Source organism: Rhineura floridana, chromosome 8, assembly GCF_030035675.1.
Source record: "Rhineura floridana isolate rRhiFlo1 chromosome 8, rRhiFlo1.hap2, whole genome shotgun sequence".
In the NCBI taxonomy this organism is placed as follows: domain Eukaryota; kingdom Metazoa; phylum Chordata; class Lepidosauria; order Squamata; family Rhineuridae; genus Rhineura; species Rhineura floridana.
In genome coordinates this window covers 54,875,956-54,903,429 of record NC_084487.1, presented here as the reverse complement: position 1 = coordinate 54,903,429, position 27,474 = coordinate 54,875,956, and the positions used below count along the sequence as shown (strand labels likewise).

Sequence of the window (27,474 nt, the reverse complement as noted above, 5' to 3'; positions counted from 1 at the left end):
TCTTAAGATCACTCTCTAAAGAGCAGTCAGAGTTGTATCTCCAATCAGATTGGGAGATAAAGCTGTGGGGCCTGGTGCATCACTTTCTGTGGCTTGGTGGACTGGAAGCAACCCCTGGGCCATGGGATAGCCACCCATGCTTTAAATGGAAACATGTATATTTATCACATATTCAAATCATAATTACTCGTAATTAAACTTAAGTACTTTTCATCTTCTGTTTTCTAAAATATAAAATGTATTGGTTTTGTGTCAAGATGAATTAGTGGTACACAATATTGTTGAATCTTGAAAGGTGTGTGTATGCAAGTGTAATATGGAGGTTGTGAATATGCAGCACATTCAATGTACTGTGAAAGGACACTGGTAGTCAGTGTTGTGCTCTCTGGATGTTGTTGAACTACTACTCCCATCATCATTGACTATTGGTCATATTTGCTGGGGCTGAGAGGAATTGTGATCTGAGGACATCATGTTGGCTACCCCGATGTACTATATCCAGAAAAGTTAGTTGAATAGATTCTTGATGGAAAGGAAAAGCACTTCATATTGGCCCTTGATCTCTATGGGGGGGGGATCTTGAATGGGATCTGGATATCTGAAACTGGGTCCCAGAAAAAACAATTTGGAATTCCTGCATTAATACTCTCTATTTTGAATTTATAGATTATTGAACCTGAAGGCGATTTCTGTGTTCCAAGTTGTGTAGGAGGCATTGCTGATGATGAAGGTGGTTCTAATTTTTCATTTGAATATCCATTTGATGATATCAATGTTGTCGATTTGCAAGGAGTACATAAATTGGTTCTGCGAACACTTGAGCTTCTATTTTTTTTGAAGAAGTGGGAATCATTAATATACATAGCTATGCAGTTTAACACAATTACACAGTAAGTAACACATGTAGTCTTCTGGAAGGGAAGAATTGTGTATTTGGAACATTAGCAGTTTTTAATTTCAAAATCTGTCTGGCTTTTTCTAGCGAGAGGTATACAGAGCAAGTGACTTCACTGTTGGTGTTTGCTCAGAGACAACTGCAAGAAAGAATACAATTCAGTGACTCTGATAGCCCACAGCCTTGTTTCAAATATCTTGTTACTAATCGTGGAAGCAAGGTGAAATGTTTTAGATGTATTTACTTTGAGTCATAAGTGTGAATAATTAGGAGGAAGATTGCATTTTAAATTTGGACCTGTTAAACATTAACAAATTTTTGGCACAATGCTCTTTTGTATGACTGTGCTGAGACTGAGTTGCCTGAAAAGGGGTCCCAATTAGGGATGGGTGAATCATTCTATTTGTGGTCCATTTCATTTTTGTATGTGTTCACCCATAATTCCCTTCTGTCCTGATTTTGCATTAACCTGTAATTTTTTTTTTTTAAGCGTAAACATTCTCATTCTCCCAGGACTCCTGTGGGGCATTCTTATTCTTCGCTACTCTGTGCGAATATCTCTCCTCCTAGGATCAGTAGTCAGGGTCCACAAACTTGCTGAGTCTCCTGTAAGGTGCAGTCCCTATTGCCTCCCTTGTATTCTGGTCTGAAGTGCTAAGGCTGGAGGCAAAGCAAGGTTGCTTAGAAGTTGCAGGACCACAAATAACTCCTAGTGAGCAACTTGCTCGAACAAAGATCTTTCTCCTCTTCCTTTGGTTTCATGGCATAACAAGGCCAAGGAAATGCCCTATTACTATTACCTACCAGCAACAGTATTATTATGCTGCACTTACACTCATAAAGCCTCTTATTTTTAATAAATTGCCATAAAATCTCCAACACTAAGCCCCAGAAACTCTTATCCCAAAGGCCAGCCCCCACAGGCAAGTCTGTAAGCCCCAAGAGCACACCAAGAATTTTGCAATAGTGCATAGTGGTGATATTCATGGCACCGTTCTAGGCAGAGTGTCTGTTGTTTCTGACCTTGCCAATTTTTCTGTAAAAAGGTGCTGGAGTCTCTCTAAGAGGAAAGACTATACACTACCGCACACATTCTATCTAACAGCGTGCCGGCTGAGTGGTGGTGGTGGGAGTGGGGATTGGGATATCTGGAAGGGGTTATCAGTTACAGATAGTGAACATTGGTTTTAATTGTTTCTTTGCACATCTAAAGTATTTTTCAACCATAGCCATGGATTTTCAGAAGTCAAGTTTTAGTTTTCTAACTAATGACATATAAACCTGAGTTTAGTCACCTTAGTTTGAAAATGTTGTTAATAGCTGTGACTATGTGGAAAACATTTTCTCTTAGGTGTGTTGCAGAGATTTTGTTGCGATAAAGCTGCATGCTGCTGCCAAATGTAGTGAAACAACTGATGAGCATGATTTTGATAGTTCAGGTCAGAGCATCTACTTATGTAAGCCCTTTTAACTTCAAAAGGTTTGCTGTTCATGTGCTTTTGGACTACTATGGTGATATTTTTATACTGTGTAGAAATAGGTCATGCCTCTGTCATATGCAATCAGTTTAATCACAAATTTCCAGTGCTTGGTATAAAAGTTATGTTGATAATGTTCATAAACTTTACTCTGAAAACTAATATTGGAACCATGGCGGTATCTCAGTGCAACTTCTATGAATCCTCTGAATTTGGTGGCTCTATCTCATTTTCTATGAGGAAGATGAGAATATCTATATAGAAGCTTACCATCTTTAATTCTGTTTTTCCTATGGCATTGGATCTTGGTACTTTCATTTTGTTGGAATTTCAAGAACCTCTTGCTCAAGAGACAGATGAATCTATCTTCTGTTTTGTCTTTTTTCTGGATTAGAATACATGTACTTCACTGCAGCTCCTCCTGATCCAATTTAGAAGAAGCATCCCCTCACCCAATTGAAATGGTATCGTATTTTGTAGGTGCTGAGGAAAACAACTGTCATAGAGGCACAAATTATTAATATAGAGGAGCTAGGATTGGTCTTGTAAGGTACCAAGGGACTCGAACTGGGAGCTTGGGCAGCAAGGGCCAGGGCCCTTGCTCCTGCTCCTCTGGGATGGCTTGTAGGGCAAAGAGATTATGGCCTGATCTTTTCTGTGCTGTAGTGCCACCCATATAATGTCCAGAAAGGATACTATTCCTTACCAGACCATCCTGACTTGAACCAAAAGGGGCCTTGATGGTGCTCTATAACTATTGTTCCAGACACTGGGTGCTACTCAATGTTAGTCCTACTCATAGTAGACCTGTTGAAGTTCAAGGACATGAATCTAAGTTAGTCATGTTAATTTCAGTGGGTCTTCTCTGAGTAGGACTGAGCTGAAGACAACCCTTGGTTTTTCAGTCTGAGTAACTCATCTCAAACCAAACCATAGCTTAGCATAAACAAGCAAATGTGCAGGTTTCTTCATTGAAATTTGTAGTCACTTTGCTCCTCCCAGGTCCTGCTACTTTCATGCTACCCAGGATTAAGCTGTGGCTTAGCCCTAGGTAGTGTGACAGCAGCAGAACTGAGGGAGGAGTGCTGTACCTGTGATCTTTGATCTAGGAACCCACACATAAGAACGTAAGAAGAGCCTGCTGGATCAGGCCAGTGGCCCATCTAGTCCAGCATCCTGTTCTCACAGTGGCCAACCAGGTGCCTGGGGGAAGCCCGCAAGCAGGACCCGAGTGCAAGAACACTCTCCCCTCCTGAGGCTTCCGGCAACTGGTTTTCAGAAGCATGCTGCCTCTGATTAGGGTGGCAGAGCACAGCCATCATGGCTAGTAGCCATTGATAGCCCTGTCCTCCATGAATTTGTCTAATCTTCTTTTAAAGCCATCCAAGCTGGTGGCCATTACTGCATCTCGTGGGAGCAAATTCCATAGTTTAACTATGCGCTGAGTAAAGAAGTACTTCCTTTTGTCTGTCCTGAATCTTCCAACATTCAGCTTCTTTGAATGTCCACGAGTTCTAGTATTATGAGAGAGGGAGAAGAACTTTTCTCTATCCACTTTCTCAATGCATAATTTTATACACTTCTATCATGTCTCCTCTGACCCGCCTTTTCTCTAAACTAAAAAGCCCCAAATGCTGCAACCTTTCCTCGTAAGTGAGTCGCTTCATCCCCTTGATCATTCTGGTTGCCCTCTTCTGAACCTTTTCCAACTCTATAATATCCTTTTGGAGATGAGGAGACCAGAACTGTACACAGTATTCCAAATGCGGCCGTACCATAGATTTATACAACGGCATTATGATATCGGCTGTTTTATTTTCAATACCTTTCTAATTATCTGTAGCATGGAATTTGCCTTTTTCACAGCTGCCACACACTGGGTCGACATTTTCATCGTGCTGTCCACTATAACCCCGAGGTCTCTCTCCTGGTCGGTCACCGCCAGTTCAGACCCCATGAGCGTATATGTGAAATTCAGATTTTTTGCTCCAATATGCATAATTTTACACTTGTTTATATTGAATTGCATTTGCCATTTTCCCACCCATTCACTCAGTTTGGAGAGGTCTTTTTGGAGCTCTTTGCAATCCCTTTTTGTTTTAACAACCCTGAACAATTTAGTGTCGTCAGCAAACTTGGCCACTTGACTGCTCACTCCTAATTCTAGGTCATTAATGAACAAGTTGAAAATACAGGTCCCAATACCGATCCTTGAGGGACTCCACTTTCTACAGCCCTCCATTGGGAGAACTGTCCGTTTATTCCTACTCTCTGCTTTCTGCTTCTTAACCAATTCCTTATCCACAAGAGGACCTCTCCTCTTATTCCATGACTGCTAAGCTTCCTCAGAAGTCTTTGGTGAGGTACCTTGTCAAACGCTTTTTGAAAGTCTAAGTACACTATGTCCACTGGATCACCTCTATCTATATGCTTGTTGACACTCTCAAAGAATTCTAATAGGTTACTGAGACAGGACTTTCCCTTGCATAAGCCATGCTGGCTCTGCTTCAGCAAAGCTTGTTCTTCTATGTGCTTAGTTAATCTAGCTTTAATAATACTTTCTACCAGTTTTCCAGGGACAAGTTAAGCTCATTCATTTTATGTGTACTGTGCTGCAAACTCATTCGCCTTGTCCTTGTTTTATGCTTAACCTGGAATCTGTTCTTTCTCTCTTCAATCATGTCAAACAGCCTCTGGCCCTTTGCACCTTGGTCTCCCTGCACTTGAATGAATTCCTCAGCTGCAGCCTGTTTTAGTGCTTGGCCAAGGCGTCACACATTTCTGCTGCAAGGAAATAGGTTGTGCCCTTTCACCAGTATTAATAGTTGTAAAATGTATAATAGCAAATTGTGCTTGTTGTCTATTGCTGGCCTGTGTTCTCAAAAGTTGAAACAAAAACCTGGAAATATTTAATATTTTTATTGTATAATTAAGAAATTATCTAAACATAGTTTTTATATCTTATTAGAATATTACCTATATTTAGTTTTACATTTATTTATTGCTTCCATTTAGATATGAATCAAGGACGAACACGGGTTTCTGTTCCTCTGGATGTGGCAGATACATTGAAATGTTTCAGTGAAAGCCTTGAAAAAGCAAAATACCACAGTAGATCTCTTAAATATAGCAGGAAATTGCTTGCATTATTTCTTGCTTACGCACAAGGTGAGTAATTGTTACAACTCCTCTTGGTTAACAACAGACTGTGTGTACAGTTACTAATCTGCTTAAGAAGTCAAACATTGGAAGGCTTAGTTTGAAACAAAATAATGATCAATGCATATACTTTTTTGATATACAAGAAGTTTTGAGTTTGGTGATACTGGCTCTGTGGGGTTTGTGTTAAAGAGTTCACGCTGGTCAGATGTAACTCATAAATGGCTAAAAGAGTGGGCAGGGGAGAGCACAGAGGTGCTAGGAAAGAAAGGGCATCATTTCATAGTTGTCATACGTAAGGACAATTGTTCTATTACTTCTGCACCAGCCTTAACTGTGAATATCTTCAACAAATTAATTCTAATTCCGCATTCAGAATTCTTAGCCACTTCATGCTGGCTAGAAAGCTGAATTTAGCATATTTTCTGGAATTGCAGAGCATTAATCTTGAAACTAATACAGCTAACCACACAGTACAGAATTGGAATCTCTTGGACAGAATATATTTAGTAAATGAATCACTTTTCTAATCTAGATTATTGTGGAAGATTAGACGCAACAACAAACCAGATGAGTTCACATGGAAGAGTGGAATTTATGGTGGGCGCCGAGTTGACATATCTACCAGAACCACCTGATCTTTCTGAAGAAAGTTTTACTTGCCTCAGTTTGGTTCAAAGCAACTCTATCCCCCGGTCAAAACTGTCAGTAGTCATCTCTTCATATGAGCGAACTCTTGGTAAGATTATAATCCATTTTTGTCTTATTGTTGTTGTGGTGCACAGGACTTGTATAACCAGAAAACTCATCTCACAGCTGGCTCTGACTTCAGTGTCCATGCAGAGGCTGCCTCTAGAGTTCTGGCTCAGGAATTCATGGCGTCCATTATGACAATGGGACTGTCTCAAATTGACATTAGTCTGACACATAGGGCAGGGGAAATCCTCAATTTGGTTTTTGCTGCAGATGGAGGAAAGGGTAGTCTGGAAATAGGGGGAAAGGGTGGATATCATCCTGTTGTCATGGTTGAGGATCACTTTCTGATGAGGTTTTTACTTACAGTTCCAATCCCTCCCTGCTGGGGTGATAGACCAATTTGGATGATCCGCCCCCAGAGATTAATGAAATCCAATTGATTCTTGAATACTCTTGGAGTTTTCCTAGTGAATCTTACTGTGGAATAGTGAGACATGTTGAACTCTTGACATAGTTACCTCTGAGAGCTCTCTCTGGCACTGTGAACCCGTTGTGGTCCTTCGTATGCCAGAGAACTAAGGGTGATTAAGCAGGCTAGATGGTGGCTAGAGTGCAAGTGGAAAAAGTTGCACTGCAGAGCTGATAAAACAAAAGTGAGGGTACACAGTGTTACTTACTGTGTGGCAGTAAAGGCAGCAAAGAAGGCCCATTTCTCTGCCTCCATTGCATCATCAGGTAGTAGAGCTTTTTTGCATTGTCTAGGGCCGGTTAACAACAACTCCAAGGAATGGATTTTTAAACCCTTCAGAAGTCTGCTGTGATTTATTTGAAGACACTGATAATAAAGCTGTTCTCCTCTGTAGCGTTCTTGATGCCCCATTATTACAGCCTCCAGTGAGGTGTTCACTGCAATGTCTGCTTTAGCATCATGGGATTAGTTTCAGTTGATCCAGCCTGATGACATGGACAAGGTGTTTGCGACAGTGTGCCCAACCATGTGTTCCCTTGCCCCTCTTGGCTTATTGAAGCATGTTCATGTGGTGTGACTGGGTGGGTCCAGAGTTGGCCAACCCATCTTTGTGGAAGGGAGTGGTCTTGGTAGGGTTGAAAGAAATAGAGGTCCAACCACTCCTAAAAAAGCACACTCTGGACCCATTGGTGTGTGATAACTATCACATGTTTGCAAATATTCCCTTTTTGAGGAAGGTGGTTGTGCTGGGACATTTGCAAGCAGTCTTGAATTAAACTGATTATCCTGGCCCATTCCACTCTGGGTTCAGTCTTCTTTTTTTGACTAAATAGACCTTAGTTTCTCTGATGGATGATGTATATCAAGGTAAGGACAGAAGTGCAACTCTGCTGTTCTTGCTTGATCTCTCAGTAGCTTTTGATACCACTGAGTATGGTATCCTCCTGAACCAACTCAGAAATATGAGTATTGGGGGGTACTGTTTTACAGTTTTGCTTCTATTCCTGGGGTCAGTTTCAGAGAATTGCATTTGGTGATTATTTTTTAGCCTTCTGGAATTTGTGATGTAGGATGGCACAGGATACCATCTTGTACACAATGCTATTTAACATCTATATGAAACTGTTAGGAGTGGTCATTAGGAGTGAGGTATCATCAGTATGCTGTTGATAACCAGCACTGTTTCTGTGTAACATCTGAATAAGGAGAGGCCATCCAAGCCCTAGACCAGCATTTCCCAACCAGTGTGCCTCCAGATGTTGTTGGATCACAACTCCCATCAGCCTCAGCCAGCATTGCCGATGGTCAGGAAAGATGGGAATTGTGGTCCAACAACATCTGGAGGCACACTGGTTGGGAAAGGCTGCCCTAGACCAATGTTTTGGCTTGGTAATAGGCTAGATAAGGGCCAACAAACTGAGTCTGAATCCTGGCATGACAAAGGTATTGTAGATGAGTGGTTTCTAAGGCCATATATTTGGTTAATTGTCTGCTTCAGACAGGGTTGTAACCCCCCTGAAGGAGTAGATTTGTACTCTGCGAAGGCTCATGGATCCATCTCTTTCAGTAAAGGTCCAGGTGACCACAGTGGCTAGGAGTGCCTTATGCCGTGTTGGGGAACTTTCTCAAGAAGTTCCATTGACCCCTTTCATCACTGTATTCTGCTATATTAATTTTGTTCTATATATACTGTGTTCTCTCTTGTCTGCTTTTTCACCATTCTCTCTCTTTCTGGCTCACCACTAGGGATGACAACCCTAGACACTTCTGTCCTGTCACTCTTCTTCTTCCCCCTCTTCATTCTCCTCACTGAGGCAGCCCAAATTTCTTTTGTGGCTCACCTCTTTTCCCTCTACCTGTTCCTTCTTTCTTTATTAACTCTCTCCTGGGTCTCTAAATCGTCCTAATTTCTTTGTTAGTACTTCTCTGTTGCTCCAGTCCTCCTCCTCCTCCCTTCTGGGACTTACCCCCACTCTTCTCAGACACTGACCTTTTGAAGGACGCTACCAACAGTTCAAATTCTCACTCAGCTGTGTGTCAGCTCAGTTGTTGAGTTAAATAGAGAGTGCCAGTGTCTGTTGGAGGCCTTTCACAATATCATATCATTTAAGTTAATTATTTATTCGTGAAGTCATATAAGTTTATTTACATATTATGTTCATTACTACATGTATTAATTTTTTTTAAATTCTCCCTGAAACTGATGAAAAACAGAGGTTCTTCAAACAACTAATCAGCAAGACCTCAGGGTACAGGCTTTCCATGAACTTGGAAATCTTCACTCTTATACAGGAAACAAAAGGTATCTATAGAGTAAGAGATATAAAATGATACTGTCCTTACATTTTTAATGCATAATTAGCTAAAGCATAGCTAAAGGCTGGTAGCTGAAGCGTTGGGAAATTATCTAGTAAGGCCAGCATTGGGGCTTATAAAAGTTATAGTTTTGGTTGAGCCAGGCTCATATGTTTAACTGTGTGTCTCCGAGACAGATGGAGAATAGGTACTGCGTAATACAGATATGGCAATTACTGGTAGTGCCAGTGTTACTCACATATGCTTTGCTTGCACTTGAATTATATATTTTGTGGGAATCCCCTGGCAATAGTTGTGACTGGCTTTCAGCCCTTTCTCAGACCTTCTGATGGGAAGTACTAGGTGCAGCTACTTTACTCCCAACCTGCAATTACACATACTTTGTCTGTTTCAAGTGGTTATTTCAGAAAGCAGTGAGATCCCACTACAAAATGTCTCTGGGCAGACTGAAACACAGAGGTTAGAATCAAAGACAGTAGTTCTTACTTTAATTTAGCTCTCACTCTTTTTCTCTAGTGATCAGCCTCAGCCAGCATAGCCAATCATCAGGAAGATGGGAGTTGTGGTCCAACAACATCTGGAGGCACACTGGTTGGGAAAGGCTGCCCTAGTGGATACTGTCTTCCTTTGCTAGTGCTTGAAGCAGGAATGAGTTAACACTCCAACAGACCATCACCACAGCCCTCCCACAGAGTGCTAGTTCGTTTTTCCTGCCTCTCTTGAGCAGTACTGGCTTTCGTCTTGCTCTTCAGTCTGGCTAGCTTATATCCTTATTTAAGTTTAAATTATTCTTCAGTGATGTAAATTAATTGTGTGTGAATGTGTATGGAAGGTTTCAGACAGTTTTTTAATGAATTGGTGTGAGTGTCTGAGTGACTGTTGAGTGTCCGTTGTGGATGCTACAATGGATGCGACACAATTCACAGACAGGGCTATGGCAGCTGAAGTGGTGGCTAGGCACATCTTGTGGCTTTGCCATTGGGAGGCAGATGCTACTTCCCGTCTGGTGCTGGCTACAGGACCATATGCAGGCAAGAAATTGTTTGGTGAGGATGTTTTAAAGGATGTATTAATAGAAACAAAAGAAAATGGCAATGCCAGTAACAAGCCAAAGAAGGGATGACTGGCGTTCCTTTCATCGCTGTCAACTGCACCAGTCATTTCACCCATCTAGATTTGGAGGAAGAGAGTGAGATTACTATTCCAACAGAGAAGCTTGGGCTCGTCCTAGATTCCAGTCGTGCAACCAACAGCAATCAGGAGTGCAAAATACAGATTCAGCTTCCAACAGGGGTGGAAGACAACAAAGACAATTCTGACTTATTTCCTATTCCAGTGGGAAGCTGCCTACAGAGCTTTGCACAACAGTGGGAGGCAACAACATCAGACCACTGGGTCAAGAATGTGGTGTGTCACAGGTATCAAACAGAGTTTCATACTACACCTCCAAGCAGATTTATCCCATCACCAATTTCATCAGATCCAGAGAAGTGCAGACTAGTACAGGAGGCAGTAGACCATCTGTTGCAGATAGCGGCGATAGAACCAGTTCAACAGGACCAGAAATTCAGTGCTGTTTACTCTCTGGTCTTTATCTTGCCGAAGAAAGGGGGCACTTGGAGGGCTGTGCTAGACCTGAAATTCCTGAACAGATTAATTTCGCATGGAAACTTTCGTTTCCATAAGGAAAGCTCTTCAACCATGAGACTTCTTAGCCTCAATAGATCTAACCGAGACTTATCTCCATGTGCCAGTCCATTCACAGCATCGCAAGTACCTCTGTTTTCCTTATGGCAATCAATACTACCAGCACAGGGCAATGCCTTTTGGCTTGGCATCAGCTCCAAGGATCTTCACGAAGATAATGGTGACTCTTGTGGCTCATCTTCACCAAGAGGGGGTGCATCTGTACCCATACTTAGATGATATTTTGATTTGGTTGCAGACAATGCAGTCAGCATATCAAGTCATTTATGTCATCCTAGCAGCTCTCAAGGATCATGTGTTCCTGGTGAACATAGCGAAGAGCCATTTAATTCCACAGCAACGTCTGCAGCATCTGGGGGCAATGATAGACATGGAATGAGAGATAATATCTCTTTTGGAAGAGAGAGTGGAGAAGATAAAGCTGGCTGTTCAACCATTGCTGGGGAGAACCACAGAGGTTCTAATTATTTGTTTGCACAAAGTTTGTGGTTATATAATTCCCTCTGTTTATTGAGCATGCATTGTGATTTGTTTGTATCATGTCTTCTCTTCTTCCAGGCTTTTTAGGATGTATTTTTAAATTGTTTTTTTTATGTGTTTTTAAATTTGTATGTTTGCATATTTGTTTTTAATGTTTTTAATTGTTGTAAACCTCCCAGAGAGCTTCGGCTATGGGGCAGTATACAAATGTAATTCTTCTTCTTCTTCTTCTTCTTCTTCTTCTTCTTCTTCTTCTTCTTCTTCTTCTTCTTCTTCATCTTCATCTTCATCTTCATCATCATCATCATCATAGCAAAGGTTTTGGGGGTGCTAGTCTTGGCTATCCAAGTTACAGCATGGGCCAGATTTCACGTTCAGCCTCTACAGCAGACACTGTTACTTTACCAGTGGCAGATAGCAGATTCCAGGCACTTCTAGGTTCCACTAACAGCACAACTGAGGGCAGCTCTATGGTGATGGACAAAGGATTGCAGCATACACAGAGATGTCCCTCTAAAGGTACCATCATGGAAGATTGTTACAACAGATGCAAGTCTATGTGGTTGGGGCACTCACTGCAGAGGCCAGATTCTACAGGGATCATGGTGTCCTAAGGAAGCAAAACAAAGCATCACCTTAATAGAGCTTCAGGTGGCATGACTGGTGCTGCAACATTTTGTGCCATTTTTCCACCTCATGCACGTGATGTGGAGGACAGACAACAATTTTGTGAAAGCGTTCATAAACCCTCAAAGAGGGACAAAATCATGGATGCTTCATTTGGAGGCATCACAATTGCCATCCTGGGCAGAGAGGGCTCTGCACTCACTGACAGCAGAATACATAAGGGGAGGGGACAACATACAAGCAGATTGGTTAAACAGAGAGGATGTGTTTCCGGGGAGTGGCAACTTCACAAGGAGGTATTCAAACAGACCCACAAAAACAGATCCACGAAAACAGATCCACGAAAACAGATCCACAAAAACAGATCCACAAAAGGTTTGGAAGAATGAATGTGAACCTTTTTGCTTCAGATGTCAATAATCAGCTGAGAAGGTACTACACTTGGTACCCATCATTGTTAGCAGAAGGTATAGGCACCCTGGATTCTTCTTGGACAACAGGAACACATTACATCTTTCCTCCATTCCCTTTGTAGGCTTGAGTGCTGAAGAAAGTGAGGCTAGAGAGGGCCAATGTCATTCTGGTCACACCAGATTGGCTGAGGAGGCCATGGTTCTCAGAACTAATCAATCTGTGGAGCCCCCGTGGTCTCTGCCTGTTCATCCAGATTTGTTGCTACAGGGACCTCTACTGCACCCCAGTCTTCAATGGTTGAGCTTAACTTGTTGAGCGGAGCAAACTGCTGAGAGCAGGGTTGCCAGCGGAGGTAGTAACCACTATATTGGCATCTTGAAGAACTTCCACAATAAGAAACTATTAATATACCTGGGCTGCATTTTTGCAATGGTGCAACAACAACCACGTGAGAGTGCAAAAGTCGGGAATTGTGGAGTTATCTTTTTTAATGATGGATTGAAGCATAGGTTAAAGCCTAACACCTTGTGGAGACAAGCATCAGCATTGGCAACAGTGCTTTCTGAGTCATCATCTGAGTCACTGGGTGTTCATCCATATCTGAAACAGTTCTTAAGAAGAACTTCTCTGACTTTGGTGCCTGTTCACCATTGGTTTCCTACATGGGACCTTCACAAAGTGTTGTCAGCTCTCCAAAAACTAAACCATTGAAAACTTCCACTCTGCAAATTATGTCTTTCAAGGTGCTATTCCTGGTGGCAATAACATCAGCAAGATGGGTGTCTAAACTGGGAGCACTCTCAGTAGCAAAACATCTCTGTATTTTCCACAGTGACATACTCTGAACAGATTCTGCTTTCGTCCCAAAAGTAAATACAGCCTTTCACCATCAGCAGGAGTTGGCGTTGCCAACATTTTGCCCATCACCACAGCATGCTGTAGAGTGCATTTGGTATTTCTTAGATGTGCGGAGAGCTCTTAAGGTTTATATTAATAAGACAAAACTGAAAAGGCAGACAGATTTGTTATTCATTTCTTAGCACCCAACTACTCTGGATAAAAAGATGTCATCTTCTACTGTGGCAAGTTGGATTAAGGGGTGTATTGCTTTAGTGTATAGTTCGCTGCACATGCCACTGCCACCAGGTATTGTGGCACATTGAACTAGAGCAGCAGCTCCTACTGCAGCATAATCAACAAATGCACCTCCACAAGAGATTTGTCAGGCAACCACCTGGGAAAAACTGAATACTTTCACTAACCATTATGAGATAGACATTTACGCATCTGCAGAAGCAGCCTTTGGTAGGCAAGTTATCCAGCAGGTGCTGAAAAATCATTAAAGAGTTTTGTGTCCACCCATACAATAGGTCAGCTCTGGAACATCCCACTTGTGGGTGTCCTGGTGCCCACTGGAGAAGGAACTGTTTTACTCACCAGAAAGGTGTTTCTCTGGGGCCCCAGGACACCTCCAAGGCCAACTCTGGGAAGCAAAAGACAATAAAGATTTTAAAGAAAAGGGATGGAGTCTAAAGGGTCAGTGAACAGGCCTAGCAGTGTGCAAGTTTTTAGTTTCATGTTAGTTATGGTTGATTTAGTATTGTCAATGTTTCTATTTGTATGAGATTATATTTTTAAGCTTGGCCAGATGGCTTTCCTGCCTCAAGCATTAGCAAAGGAAGACAATACCAACTCGGAGGTGTCCTGTTGCCCCCAGAGAAACACCTTTCTGGTTAGTAAAATGGTTCCTTTTTTAGTTGTGAACATTTTAAGTGTAAGGGATTTGCATGTAAGCGATGGAGCATGAGGCTTCTGCATGCAACTGAGTTCTGGATTCTTTTCATCTCTTCCACTGTCCTCTTTGGTGGAAAGTCAAGAAGCGAAATGAAGCAAAGGACAACAGAGGGATACATAGATATTGCTGTCTATCTTCTGTTCTTCTCTTCCTTACCTCCTCTGTATTTTTTGCCTACTCTCTTCCTCCCAGGCTCCCGCGACCACACGTTCCCCCTCACCAGCAACTTGTAGCCAGCCATCTGTTTCAATTTCTCTCCCTAGCTTTCTTTTCTAGTTGACCCATGCATACTGAGCATGCCCAGTTCTCATTGGGCTGTTTTTGGATCTCTTCACTCTTTACAGGTCCCCCTCTCTAATGTCTTTTTGCACTTCTGCAAACCTTGAGGTTCCCCTGAGCCTGCAGACACCTCCTGTTTGTAAATGAGACTGTTTTGGCTACATAAAGATCAGTGCTCACTCCAGACATTGCAAATATGCCAACAAAACATAAAGTTGTAATAGGTATTGATCATACTAGTTAAGCATTATAAACAATAATTATTTTGATTTTACTCATAAAGCCTGAGATTCACTTGCACAGGGCTTCGTGACCCCCCTGCAGGTCACGACTAAGGATGGGAGCCACTTTTTTAAATGTTTGAACACATTCTGTCAAACTAGCAGACTGTTACAGATGCGAGTACATTTTTTGTCTGCTATCTGTTGCTTTTACCATTCTGATACCCACCCATTCCCTCCCCCTGCCTCCTTCTCTGTCCACTGGGACTGAGGCTGCTCAGTTTCAGGATAGCAAGCAAAGAAGAGCAACTGCTTTCCTTTTGGAAAGGGAAGCAGCTTTCAGTTCCCACCCATCCTTTTCCTCCTGCCCTTCACCTCCTCCTCCTCCATCTACTGTGTGACTGAGGCTAGTCAGTTTCAGGATCACAAGCAAAGAAGACAGACTGCTTTCCTTTGGGAAAGGGAAGCAGCTTTCAGTCCCACCCATTTCCTCTCACTCCCTTTTCTTCCTGCTCCTCCATCAGCTGTGACTGGGGCTAGTCAGCTTCAGAATCACAAGTAAAGAAGAGTGCTTTCCTTTAGGAAAGAAAGGAAAGCAGCTTTTCAGTGCCCATCCACCCACACATTCCCTCCCCCCTGCCTCTTGCTGCTCCTTAGTCTGCTGTGACTGAGGAAAGGGAAAGGGAAGCAGCTTTCAGTGCCCGCCCACCCTTTCGCTCCTGCCCTTCACCTCCTCCTCCTCCATCCACTTTGTGACTGAGGCTGGTCAGTTTCATGCTGTTTAGCAAAGACAGCCTGATCAATTTCACAGATGCAATTTTATTGATGTGTTTTTTAAAAAATAAAAAACCTCACATGCTTGCATCCATGCAGGGTCCCTTCATGATAGTCTCAGCCACACCTCTTCCTATCCTTTTTGTTTTGTTTTTGTTGCTGGGTTGAGAATGAGATTCTTGTTAATGCTTCTCTCACAACAACAGATGTCTCTAGGAGCCAATCAACATGAAAGGGGAGAATGTTAGCTACTGAGAAGAGTTTTCTCAGTGGCTGACTCACCTCCTTTCACTCCGATTGGCTCCAATCAGCAGGAAAGGACAAGGAAGCATGTTAAAGACTCTTCTTAGTAGTTAACACGCTCCCCTTTCATGCTGATTGGCTCATCGAATGATGGAGACATAGGGACCCTACTGGGAATCTGCTCCCAAAAAAGTAAGGATCTAAGACACACACACACACCCCGGAACCCTGCATAACTACACCCCTGCTCGCAGCACTCAGGATCCATTCTCAAAGGCAGTGAATATGTCAATTATCGTGGAGTCCTATACCATCTTTGATTTTCAACCGAATTCTAACCCATCCCTAGTCATGACCCACAGGTTGGGAAACACTGATCTAACAGGCACTATAGGAAATTTGCAATGCAGCCACCTGTTTTTCAGTTTGGGCAGAATTTCACAAAACATTACAAAACTGGCTCTTTAGCCAGTGCTGTATTTGAGCAACAAGTACAACAAACGATCCAATAGAAATAGATACTATGTTTCTGCAGGAATGCACCTGTTCTCTTTAGTTACCCCACCGTTCCTGGAAAGACAGGGGAATTCTGTGCTCATCTTCCCATTTTATTTTTTCTGGGAAGCAGTGATGCCTCTGACTGATGTATTTGTGCCTGTGTCTGGATTTTCCTCGCCATGTCGCTCAAATTACATGTTACGCAAAGTTTGAGATGTGTGTTATCTCCTTAGATTTTTTTTTAAGTTGCCAGCCAAGATAGAGAGAGGGTAGCTGGAAAAAAAAATCTGTTTAACTTTTTCCTCTGGTTATTTTCCCACATTGGGGAAAAGGTATATGAGGATACAAGGTTCCAATATATTTTCACAAATTGAAAAAGGTTGGGGTGGGCAATTTGTAGTTGAAAAATGACCAAAGAAGAAAAAAAGCCGTGTTCCCGTAGCTGTCTTTCCTGCACTGAAGTCAGCCTGCTGAAAAAAAAGAACTGAGATGAAAATATGGCATTCTGCATAACATAGTTTGAGACTAAGTTGGGCATCTGAGAGGACATTTGAGATTGAATCTCATTCCACTGACACTTTGCCAGCCCTCAGGCTAAGGGATGGGAAGTTTCTGTTCTGAGAGAGGGTGAGTCTTCTTCCCTTACTTTAACCCCCTCCCACCTAGGTTTCAGGAGAGGTTGTTAAAGTTTTTTCTCCCCTCCCAACCCGCAAAAAAAGTTGACAATCTGAAAAAATGGGGTGGGGTACATTGGTTTCCAGATTTCCAGTTCTTGTACAGATTGCCTCATTGCTTCCAGGAAGAAGAAAAATGCACAAGTGAGAGTTCATCCATTTTTTTCCTTTTCCAGTTTTTTTATAACACCAGCAGGAAGAGGTATTTATTATTTAACTGTCCCAGAGAGCTTAGGTTAAGTTTTGTGTGTTTGCTTCTTGTGTTTAATTTTCCAGTCTTTGCAGTTCACACTGTATTTCCTGAATCCATTCCATCTGCACCTGAAAGTATGATGCAAAATAAAATACTGTATTTTGCATTTTAACAAATGTCTGCAAAACAATGGATATTTTTAATGTCTTACAGAGCTGCTTTCAAATGTTGGTGTCAAGGCCTTGATGGAGCCCTCAAAATAGTTGATGCACTTAATCACTGGCAGGAGTTACATGGCTTGTCAGAGAATGCCACTGGCAAATTGGCAAATATATCTCTAGGTTACTGTGAGAAATTTGTTTCTCAGGCTGGAATTTGGGGTTGCCTACAAGGAGCAGTCTTAGCAGCTAAAATAGCTCAGTGAGTATTTTTGCAAAACTAATGTAACCCTCTTATGAAATGAACCTAGGACTTTTTGCACAAATTCACATGAATAATTCATGCAGATATCGTGAAGGCTGGATGCTTCCTATTGTTACTGAAGTATCTTTTTCTTATCCAACCAGAAATACCAATAAATAAATAAATCATACAAACATTTGAATTTTATACTAATACCCAGAAAAAAAATTAAATATTTAATATAAAATAGCAAGTTGAAACAGATCAAAGTCATGCAAAAATTCAACTCATGTGTGTCTCCTTGAAGGAAGGGTTGGATAAAAATGCCAGAACATTTACTGAGCAGGTGAGGAACAAGGCAGTAGGGAGGTATATGCTGTCCACACGCATTGACAGCGCATCAGCAGAAGCTCCAGATTGGCTCCAGCAATGTACCCACATAGATCCAGCCTCTTTGCTACCTGTCCCCTGTCCCTCTTCTTTCCCATAAGTGACAGTGACTCCACTGCCAGGAAGCCAGATGTGCAGTGACACTGCTTCTCACAGACTGCTCTTGCAACTTTTCCACCCTCAAAATGACCCTGAGGGGTAGCTATAAGCCCATAATGAGTCAAGTGTTTCCCAAGGATCACTAGTTAGCACCCCTAAATTTATGTATAAAGCATTCAGACATCTTAATTCACATACACAAATTATATGGAAAAAGTACTGACTGAACATTATATCATTGTTTGATAAAATCTTAAAAGTGAAGGATTTTATTTTCAAATAGGTTTTAAATGTTTGTTACGTTAAAGCAGTCACAAGTTCCTTTTTTGTTTTTGCACTTAGGCACATATTGTTGTATGATGTGAAATTAAGAACCAAAGCTTGCATTTTATCTGCTGTTCTCTTCAAGGTAATTAATAAGTTTTAATTTTGATCTTATCTAGTAAATGATAAAAGTTGTTTTCAAGATTTTCACTCTCAGTAAGTAGATAGCAGGATATTAACTGTTTTAGCATTGAAATGTGATAGGAAGATTATACTTAATAGAATGAAATTAATATAGATTAAATGTATTAATTCAATGCACCTAACTTGCCTGGTTTTGATTATTACAGATTGATACATTATAATTCTGATTCAGATATCTCTGTACTATTGTTTGCTACCGAGTGGAGAAATTTTCTCATCATCTCAGCCCTTTAGTGTTCAAGACTAATTTTAGCCCTCACACCTAGCTGGCTGAAGGAATTTATTCGTATTTTCCCCTCTGATTCCCTTATTATGCATTTACTGCTGCTGATTTGGGATCATCAAGCGGAAGTAACACTGGAGGTCACGTCTGGCTAAGGCGACTCTTGTTTCCAGAGTTGTCTAATCTGCTGGGCAAACTTGAACTCTTATCTTCAAGACGTAGTTCTTCAAAGTAGTTCTTTGCAGCCAGTCTTGTTTCAGTTCAGTTTCAGTCATGGGTTTCTCTTGAACCGGCTCTGTCTATTCTTCTTTGTTTCAGAAGTGCCTTCTTAAGTCCTGTGATAGTATGTGAATGATTCTCATTAGTTTGTGGAATAGAAGGATGTCACAGGCTGGCCTGGAATTTTTGCAGAATCATCGCTGTAGTTTATTAATCCACCAGAAGATAGACCCATCCAGTAACAAGCATTTTGACTGGACTGCGCTCATAGCCCTGTGTGGAAGAGCTCCACACAGAGATTCCTTCTATATCTCAAATTTATATTTTTGCCCTTAAGTTGGTTGCTTAAGTTTAATCATTCAGTTATATATTCATATTGGCAAAGTTCAACAACCAGAGTAAAAGTGGTCCTGATCTTCCAGTCTGTGTCTGGGATAGTGGGGAGTTCCCCTCACTGGTGTGGTCATAGGACTGACTAAGAGGTCACACTATTCCAGCTGTTGACTACTCTCTGAATACCTAGAAGAACAGATATTTAGGATAAGTAAACTATTTCCTTTTCCCATCCATGTGGTTCAAGAACAGCTGGGGTGAAGGAAGGAAAATTGCTGTAATGTAGAAGGCAAGGAAGGGCCAGGATTCTAACAAGTGTTCCACTTGTTAACCAGTGGCAGTAGAAGCCCTAAAGAAGTCTAGAGAGTGCATAGGCAGATGTTTGACTTGCTTGGATAATCAGAAATTTAAAATAAACCAGGTCAAGTCTACTGAGAACTGTGAAGGGGAGCAGCTGAGCTAGGAATTCCATTTATGGGAGAGAGGGTTAAATAATGTTCCAAAAGGCTTTGACAAATTTGAGCACCAGGTGAACTTGGCAGCTGCTTCTTTCTGGCATTGTTCCTAAGAAGAAAGGAACTTTGGCAGAACTCCCCTATCCCACCCCACCAAAAAGGAACAAGTTTCCCTTCTCGCAGAAACAAGAAGCCAGGTATTGTATAAGCTGTTGTTCTGTTTCAGTACAATGATGATATATCTTGAGGTGCTATAACCCCAAATGAGCTAGTTGCTTATTGGATAGAGTGACATGCAAAGGCAAGACAGAAGTGGAAATCCAACACAGGACTGTTTGATTCAAGGTAGTTTTTCTAGCCCAGCAGTTCTCAAATGGTGGGCCAGGTGGGACTCAGTGCTATAGCTAGCCTATTCATAGGGCTGACTCCAGCACCAGTAGCTCCCTGCATGTGTGGGAGTGGAAGATGATTAAAAAGTGAGGTTGTAGTTTATAATGTTGGAGGGAGGGAAGGAAAAGAACAAAAAAGCCTCTGTCTTAGGAAATTCTGCCTAAAATAGAAAGGAGGGTTCACAGTAACTTCAGAGCCAGTGTGTCTGTATTTAGTTTGAGGTCACTAAACTATGGAACTCCCTGCGACAAGGAAATAACTGTGGCAAACAATTTAGCAGTTTTCAACAAGGGATTAGTTATCAGTAGAAATGTAATTGATTGCCAGCTGATTATGATTGTCTGCCTCAATCCACTACCATTTTGTGAGTAGCTCCACACTTGCACTGCCATTTTGTTACTAGTTGGCAGTAATTTTGAGCCCTCTCAAGTGGGTCTTAGGGATAGAACATTTGAGAATTCATTTTCTAGCCAATTAAGAGTTACATTTGGTTTCAGATCTAGCTAGTAAGAATAAATTAAAACTTTAAATGAGAAGCAAGAGAGAGCCCTGTATATGCCTACGCAGTATTTGTGCAATGTTATGATTCCATTTATCCTAGGCGTAATAAAACAAATGTTAATTCCATATTAACATGTAATTTATCTACAACAATATGAAATACTAAAAGCTCCTCAATATGGCTTTAATAAGTGTAGGTGTTTTGTTATTACAGCACTGGAATATTTTAATAATAATTGTATTATTTTCAGTCCCTTTTTAGAGCTTCACTACCACATCCTAAAGCTGATTGTGACTTTGTACGATATGAAACAGATATATTAATTCCTGGCATTGATCTGTTTATGGATTACTACAGAGCTGATATTGCAACAGTTGTTGCAAGTCTGAAATTTGTTATATATGAATTGCATTGTAACAAGCAAAATCTAATAGTAAGTACTAATAAAATGGGTATAAAACATTTGTTGATTTTTAATGTTGACGTAGGTTACAAATGTGATGAATCTGCAGTTTCATTTTTATACTACACAGGGAACGTGAGGTCAAGGTTATGCATCTTGTTTAATTGAACACCTCATCCTCTGGATGCTTAGTCCCACTACCAACGAAGTAGAATTGCAGCCCTAAGGTAGTGAAGGTTGTGGCATATTAAAATCTGGATGGTGTAGATTAACCTGTAGATGATTTAATGTTCCATGTGGATCAGACGTAATGCATGGAAAATTTATCTTAAAGTATTGGACATTAACGTCTATACATGTATTGATGTATTGTCCAACTCTGTACTCCAAGACATATTTTCCATGCATTAGCTGTGATCCATAGGTTAAACCACATAGTCCAGATTTTAATGTGCCACTGAAGAGAGGTGCAGAGAAGGTCCACAATGTGAAGTATGATAGTTGTATAAAAAGATGAATTCTGTGTTAGGGTTGTAACAAAGGGTTTGAAAATAAAACTGCCAATATCATAACGCTGTTAAACAAATCTATGGAGTGATCGCATGTGGACTACACTATAGTTCTACTTGCTGCACCTCAAGCTTGTGGAGCTAGAAAAGGTTCAGAAAAGGGCAACCATAATTATCACGGGGTTGGAACAACTCAACTATGAAGAAAGAACAATATTTGGTGCTTTTACTTTAGAAAAAGGATGAATAATGGGAAACATGATAGAGGTGTATACAGTTATGCATGAGAAGAAGAAAGTGGTTAGGAAGTTTCTCTCTATTAATACTATAACCTAGGGTCATCCAATGAAGATGGATGTTGGAAGATTCAGGACAAAGGAAGTATTTCTTCACAAAGCTCATAGTTACACTGTGGAATTTGCTACCACAAGATGTAGTAATGGCCACCAACTTATGGCTTTAAAGGGTTTTAGAAAAAATTGTGGAAGATAAAGCTATCAATGATTTCTAGCCATGGTGGTGTACTGAATCTAGTATTGGAGGTGGTATGCCTCTAAATAGTAGTTGCTTGGGCATAGAGGTTGGGAGAGTTGTGCTCATGTCTGTCTGTTGGTTTCCCATAGATATCTGGCAACTATCAGAACAGGGTGCTGGACATGATGGGCTATTTTAAGAATAAGGCCTCTTTTTTATTTTCTTATGTGGAAAAGAGCTGTCTAATCACAATAGCTAGGCAGATATTACGGGTAGTATCAACATTAGGCATATTTAAAGTAGAACCACTAAAATCAATGGACTGAATATGAGTTTGTTAGATATCATTCTAGAGTAATTTACTATATATATTGTTTTTTTCTATAAATATCTTTGATTTTATGTTTTTATTTGACTTGTGAACTTGTTTTTCAAGTGGGCACTAGGACCCACTCCCCAAGTGGGTAATACATTTCTCCTGCTGTTTGAGGCAGAAAATGTTAACACCTCACTAGAAGCTCTTTGGTACCCCTCCCCCGGAGCATCAGTTTGCTTTTTCTGCTTCACTTGAGCAGTAATTTTAATTGGATTTAAATGTTGCTATTCATGTTTTTGTACTGTACATCATTTTGTATGCCATAGAAGAGAAAAGTGACAAAGAGACGTATAAATGAATAATTATGAATTTGTCAAACAACAGTTTATGGATTCAAAGCACTTATAAAGGCAATTGGCTATATATAGCTATGTTTTACTTAACTATAAATAAATAAATAAACATTTATAGTACTCTCCTATGTCTTTGCAGATTTTGCCACTATTCACACTGTATCAGTACTTTGTTTCTGAAATTTGTCGTAATGCAATTAAATGTATTGAAGGAAGGATTCTCAAGGTAATGTAGCAAATATTAGTTAAGCAACAAATTCAGTTTTTCACTGATCACTTAATGTAAATTGGCTACTAAATTAATATCTACTGCACAGTCTATTTCATGGGGTCATTAAGCAGAAGAATATTTTATAACTAATTGTGGGAAATGTTTTATATATGAACTGTTTTTGTGGAAAAATGAAAGTTCTTTTTATCCCCAGTTATAATCTGCATGACACATAAAGATGTGTAGACATCTCCCAGTTTGCTAGAAATAATCTGGGTTTTGCTATAATTCCTTGTATTTGCAAATACTTGATGGATTTTGAAAGCACTCAATAGGAGTGATCACAGCCCCTTCCCCTTTACTTACAACTCCCCTCTTACCTTTGTGAAGTAGACAGTGGGATAAACAGTATTTAAAGAAGTCCTGGGACCAAGACATGCAGACAGAGAAAATACAAATCTCATGATGCCTGTAGGATGTGATGGTTTGAGCATGCTCAGAACAGATATTTTCTTTGGAATCAATGTATTTGTAGTCTTCTAGGCACAGAAGAAAATGAAGGTTGTGATGATGCTCAGAATGTCATTTTAAGGCTGGGAGGTTGCCTGTTTGTATGACTGGGAAATGGGGTCCTGTCAAATACTGTTTATACCCCTCCCACATATTTCATGAAAGTTTTTTGTTTGCAGATAGGGAGAAATAACTGACAAGTGAGGGGAGGGCATTTGTGATCCTTCATAAGGATAAATCCACACATAAGTCTGGATCAGCTTGAAATGGGTCATACAGTATGACCCATTCTTTAAGCCCCGAATTTGAGTACCCACCCTATCCCTAATGGCACCTCACATCAATATAAGATCTTGAATGCTGATGAACATGACCTTGAAAGCAAATTGAAATGTAGTTTGAGGATATATGAGCTGAGTGTGGGTGAATGAGGAATCAACCTAACCTATTTTTGTGTCATTGCTCACTGTGATTAAACAGCTAGAGTGTGTGATACAATCAGATTAATGGGAATCTAAACTTAGTCTGCTTTCTGAGACACATGCATCGGGATATGACACAGAATGTGTTGATTTTCTTGTGGGAGAGGGGGACATGGTTATTTTGTGACTCCTGAAGAGCTTTGTGATGGCACCTTACCATAGGATAGCAGACAAGATCATGCATCGGCTTCTTGAGAGGCACTGCTTAGCAGCATGAACTCCATATTTTAAGTTCTTGTCTTTTTTTCTTCTTCCCAACATATTGTGGGGGGAAGGGGCAATATGTTAGGTACACTTGCGGTACCTTCTATGCAATTCTGGGAACCAGCAAAAGAATTGGGACTAGGTTTGTTTATTTTCAATCTTGCCTGCCTGATTTGAAGCATCTGTGGCATCAGGAACTAGAGAAGTCAGGCTTGCATTTTGTCCTTTGAGGGTTTCTTGGCTTGGTAGCTAAAGACTTGTAGGATAAGATGGCGCTAGAAGGCACAGGTATTTCCCCCTCCTATGGGAATTCAAACTGTTTTTCCACAAGGGCCCTCTAAAACTTTAATTACACCCTTTCTGGAGTTTTTTGACATGGTGCATAAAATGGAGTCAGCCACTTCATCTATAGAAAAATCATAATGTTTACAGTAATTGATAGCAGCTCTCCAAAGTTTCAGACAGGGATCTTTCCCTACCCTACCTGAAGATGCCAGAATTGAACGTGGGACCTATTGCACAGAAAATGTGTGCTCTGCCACAGGGCTATGGCTCCTCTTCTCCCCTTCCTTCTGAAATGTCATTGTTTCTACTAATCGTAAAGGCGGGCCTAAGGATTTGCCCAATAAACAAGTAGCAGCAGTTCTTCATAGAGAAAGCATGACCAACTGTTTCGTGCCTTTATCTCCATCTTTTATCTTTGCAAAGGCAGTCTTGAACAAGCTGTTTAGAGTCCCCATCCAAACCCTTGAATGTGGATGTGGATGCAGTATAGTGTGCATCCAGAGTGATGGCAAATAATGTGGTGTTTAGAAAGAATGTTTGCCTAAGATACGGGGTTGTAGATCTGAGGTTGCAGGCCAGGCTACCAAGTTGTACGTTTACTGGTGCCAAATGTTTCAGTAAACCTCTGGAAGCAATTCTAATAAATATATAAAAAGAAAGCTCTGAATATGGCCAGGAAGGACGACCTGAGGTCCAAGGCCCAGCCATCGTTGTGCCACTCCAATGAAATCTCAGTCATTGTGGGGGATACGCCCATATGGCACTGCTCCTTTGCCTTTGGCAGGGCCATCCAACCAATTCTCCTCTGGCTCTAAGGAGCCAAAGAAGTAATCATCCTCCTGCTACCAAACAACATCTCTCCCAAGCAGCTGAAGGGTTGAGTCTTTCACTTAGCACAAAAAATGTTTCAGGATGGAATGGCTCAGATCAAGATAAGCGTAGCAGCGATCACTAGATGGTGATCCCAGGGTCTGTCACCACATCTTGATGATAAGACTCAGCCACAGGAAATACCTCCATTTCCAAAAGAGGGCATTTCCATTCACACTGATATTGGCATGCTGGAAGGTTCAACAAGGTCACTATGGCTCTTATAGCACACTTGAGGATGCAAAGCAGATAACATTCTCATCTGTATTGAGGGGTTGAGAACATGCGGATCACTCTTCCCTGTCAGCCTAGACAAGAGTTTACTGTGGTTAAGCAATCTCTGGATTATCTGGGGCTTCTGAACATGGTCCATTTTCAGTTTTTCCCCTCAGAAGAGCAGCAGCACAAAATCTTACAGATGACAATTGGTGAGAGCAGTGGAGAAAGACATCAGACTGTTGCTCAGCTTCTGGATCTGATCACCTCCTGTGGGGACTGGGTTAAGTGGTCATATTTTTCATGCCAGAGTTCTATAGAAGATGCTACTACAATTCCAAGAGCAGATAGTCAAATGAACCCACTTGCAGGTGGTTCTCTCTTAGAATCTACTTTGTTCACTGGACTGCTAGCTAGTACCACAAAGGCTGACTCAGGATGCATGTTTGTCAGTCTCACTTTACCGGATAGAATTGTGATTACTATAGATGTCACTCTGTTCAGTTGGGGAGCCCATCTTGGTAATCCAGGGAACCTAGCCTCAGTCAGAATCCTGATGGAGAATAAACTGATTGGAATTGTGGGCCACTGAAGTAGCCATGCTGATTTTCAAAATGTACATTCTTATCTCAACGGCATGTCTTTCAAAGTCTACATCAATATGGGGGTGGTATTGGGTGGGGAGAGCAATCCTGGACACTTCTCAAAGAGATCAGCAGAATAATGTTGACAAAAGTTATATCTTGTCTATTAAAATGGAGTGTCTAGTGGGTTCAACCAAGGAATTGGTGGACTGGCTTAGCAGAACCTTGATCCAGGATTCAAAATGAGCTCTGGATCAGTGGGTATTAATTGCTTCAGACAACTGGTAGCAGGCCTCTTCATCACTATGTAGAACACCTTGCCCAGAACATAGGCACAGATAGCAATTATTACACCAATAGTACACTATGCTGGTACATCTGGCAGGGATAACAAATTCAAATAATACAAAATTTGCAGGGTACACATACGCATAATGTGGTGGTCATGTCCTGTTGTATCACAGTTTTGGACTATGGTATTTGCAGGTCCTCAAATGCAAAGATGTATCACTGAACACCAAAGTCAGGATCATTCAGACCATGGTATTCCCGATCTCTATGTATGGATGTGAAAGTTGGACAGTGAAAAAGGCGGATAAGAGAAAAATCAACTCATTTGAAATGTGGTGTTGGAGGAGAGCTTTGCGCATACCATGGACTGCGAAAAAGACAAATAATTGGGTATTAGAACAAATTAAACCAGAACTGTCACTAGAAGCTAAAATGATGAAACTGAGGTTAGCATACTTTGGACACATCATGAGAAGACATGATTCACTAGAAAAGACAATAATGCTAGGGAAAAACAGCAGAGAGTAGAAAAAGAGGAAGGCCAAACAAGAGATGGATTGATTCCATAAAGGAAGCAACAGACCTGAACTTACAAGATCTGAACAGGGTGGTTCATGACACATGCTCTTGGAGGTCACTGATTCATAAGGTCGCCATAAGTCGTAATCGACTTGAAGGCACACAGCAACAACAACAACAACAACAACAATATTTGCAGAAATGGCAAACATTGCATATCAAACCATCAATGTTACACCAGCATTGGTTCCAGAGCTTGGAAAAGTTACTTTTTTGAATTACAACTCCCATCAGCCCCAGCCAGCATGCGCTGGCTGGGGCTGATGGGAGTTGTAGTTCAAAAAAGTAACTTTTCCAAGCTCTGATTAGTTCTTTGGGAGGAACAAAATGACAAAGAAACATCTAATGAATTAATAGCATTTACATTGATGGCTGCTTGCAGGGTGATAAGCCAAAACTGGAAAAACTACAGAACTTTTAACATTGAATTCTTGGCCCTGAAACAGCGTTGTTCCAGGATCATTAGCTTTGGGAAGCAGCCATATCTGTGGTCAGATATGGCTGCTTCCCAAAGCAGTTCCTTGCTCAAGGAAATATGTAGGTCATCATGTGGGCTTCTCTGTGCAATTTTGCTGAATGCCACAGGATTTATATTTTTTTCTACAGATGTTACCTTTGGAAGAAGGATTGTACAGAAGCTGCTCATTCTGTAACTTTTGTTCTGTCTGGAGGCCTGCCCTGGGATGGCACTGCTCATATACATCCTGAAGGTTTGGAATGCCCTCCAGAAGCTACAGAAGAAAGAAATACCTTACTGAGAATTCTAGTCTGTGATTTCTGAGGGCATT

General features: G+C 41.1%; 1 protein-coding gene across 1 annotated transcript in view; it reads left to right on the top strand.

Annotated features, from left to right (window-relative positions):
- Positions 1 to 27,474, top strand: part of CFAP54 (cilia and flagella associated protein 54) — a 272,916-nt gene that overhangs the window by 165,265 nt on the left and 80,177 nt on the right. Inside the window, exons 39-48 of the mRNA XM_061582731.1 lie at positions 667 to 890; positions 983 to 1,115; positions 2,247 to 2,334; positions 5,389 to 5,541; positions 6,068 to 6,271; positions 8,912 to 8,999; positions 17,132 to 17,338; positions 18,152 to 18,218; positions 20,650 to 20,832; positions 22,594 to 22,680. Of these exons, the coding sequence (XP_061438715.1) occupies positions 667 to 890; positions 983 to 1,115; positions 2,247 to 2,334; positions 5,389 to 5,541; positions 6,068 to 6,271; positions 8,912 to 8,999; positions 17,132 to 17,338; positions 18,152 to 18,218; positions 20,650 to 20,832; positions 22,594 to 22,680 (1,434 nt within the window). The remainder of the gene's footprint in view (positions 1 to 666; positions 891 to 982; positions 1,116 to 2,246; positions 2,335 to 5,388; positions 5,542 to 6,067; positions 6,272 to 8,911; positions 9,000 to 17,131; positions 17,339 to 18,151; positions 18,219 to 20,649; positions 20,833 to 22,593; positions 22,681 to 27,474) is intronic.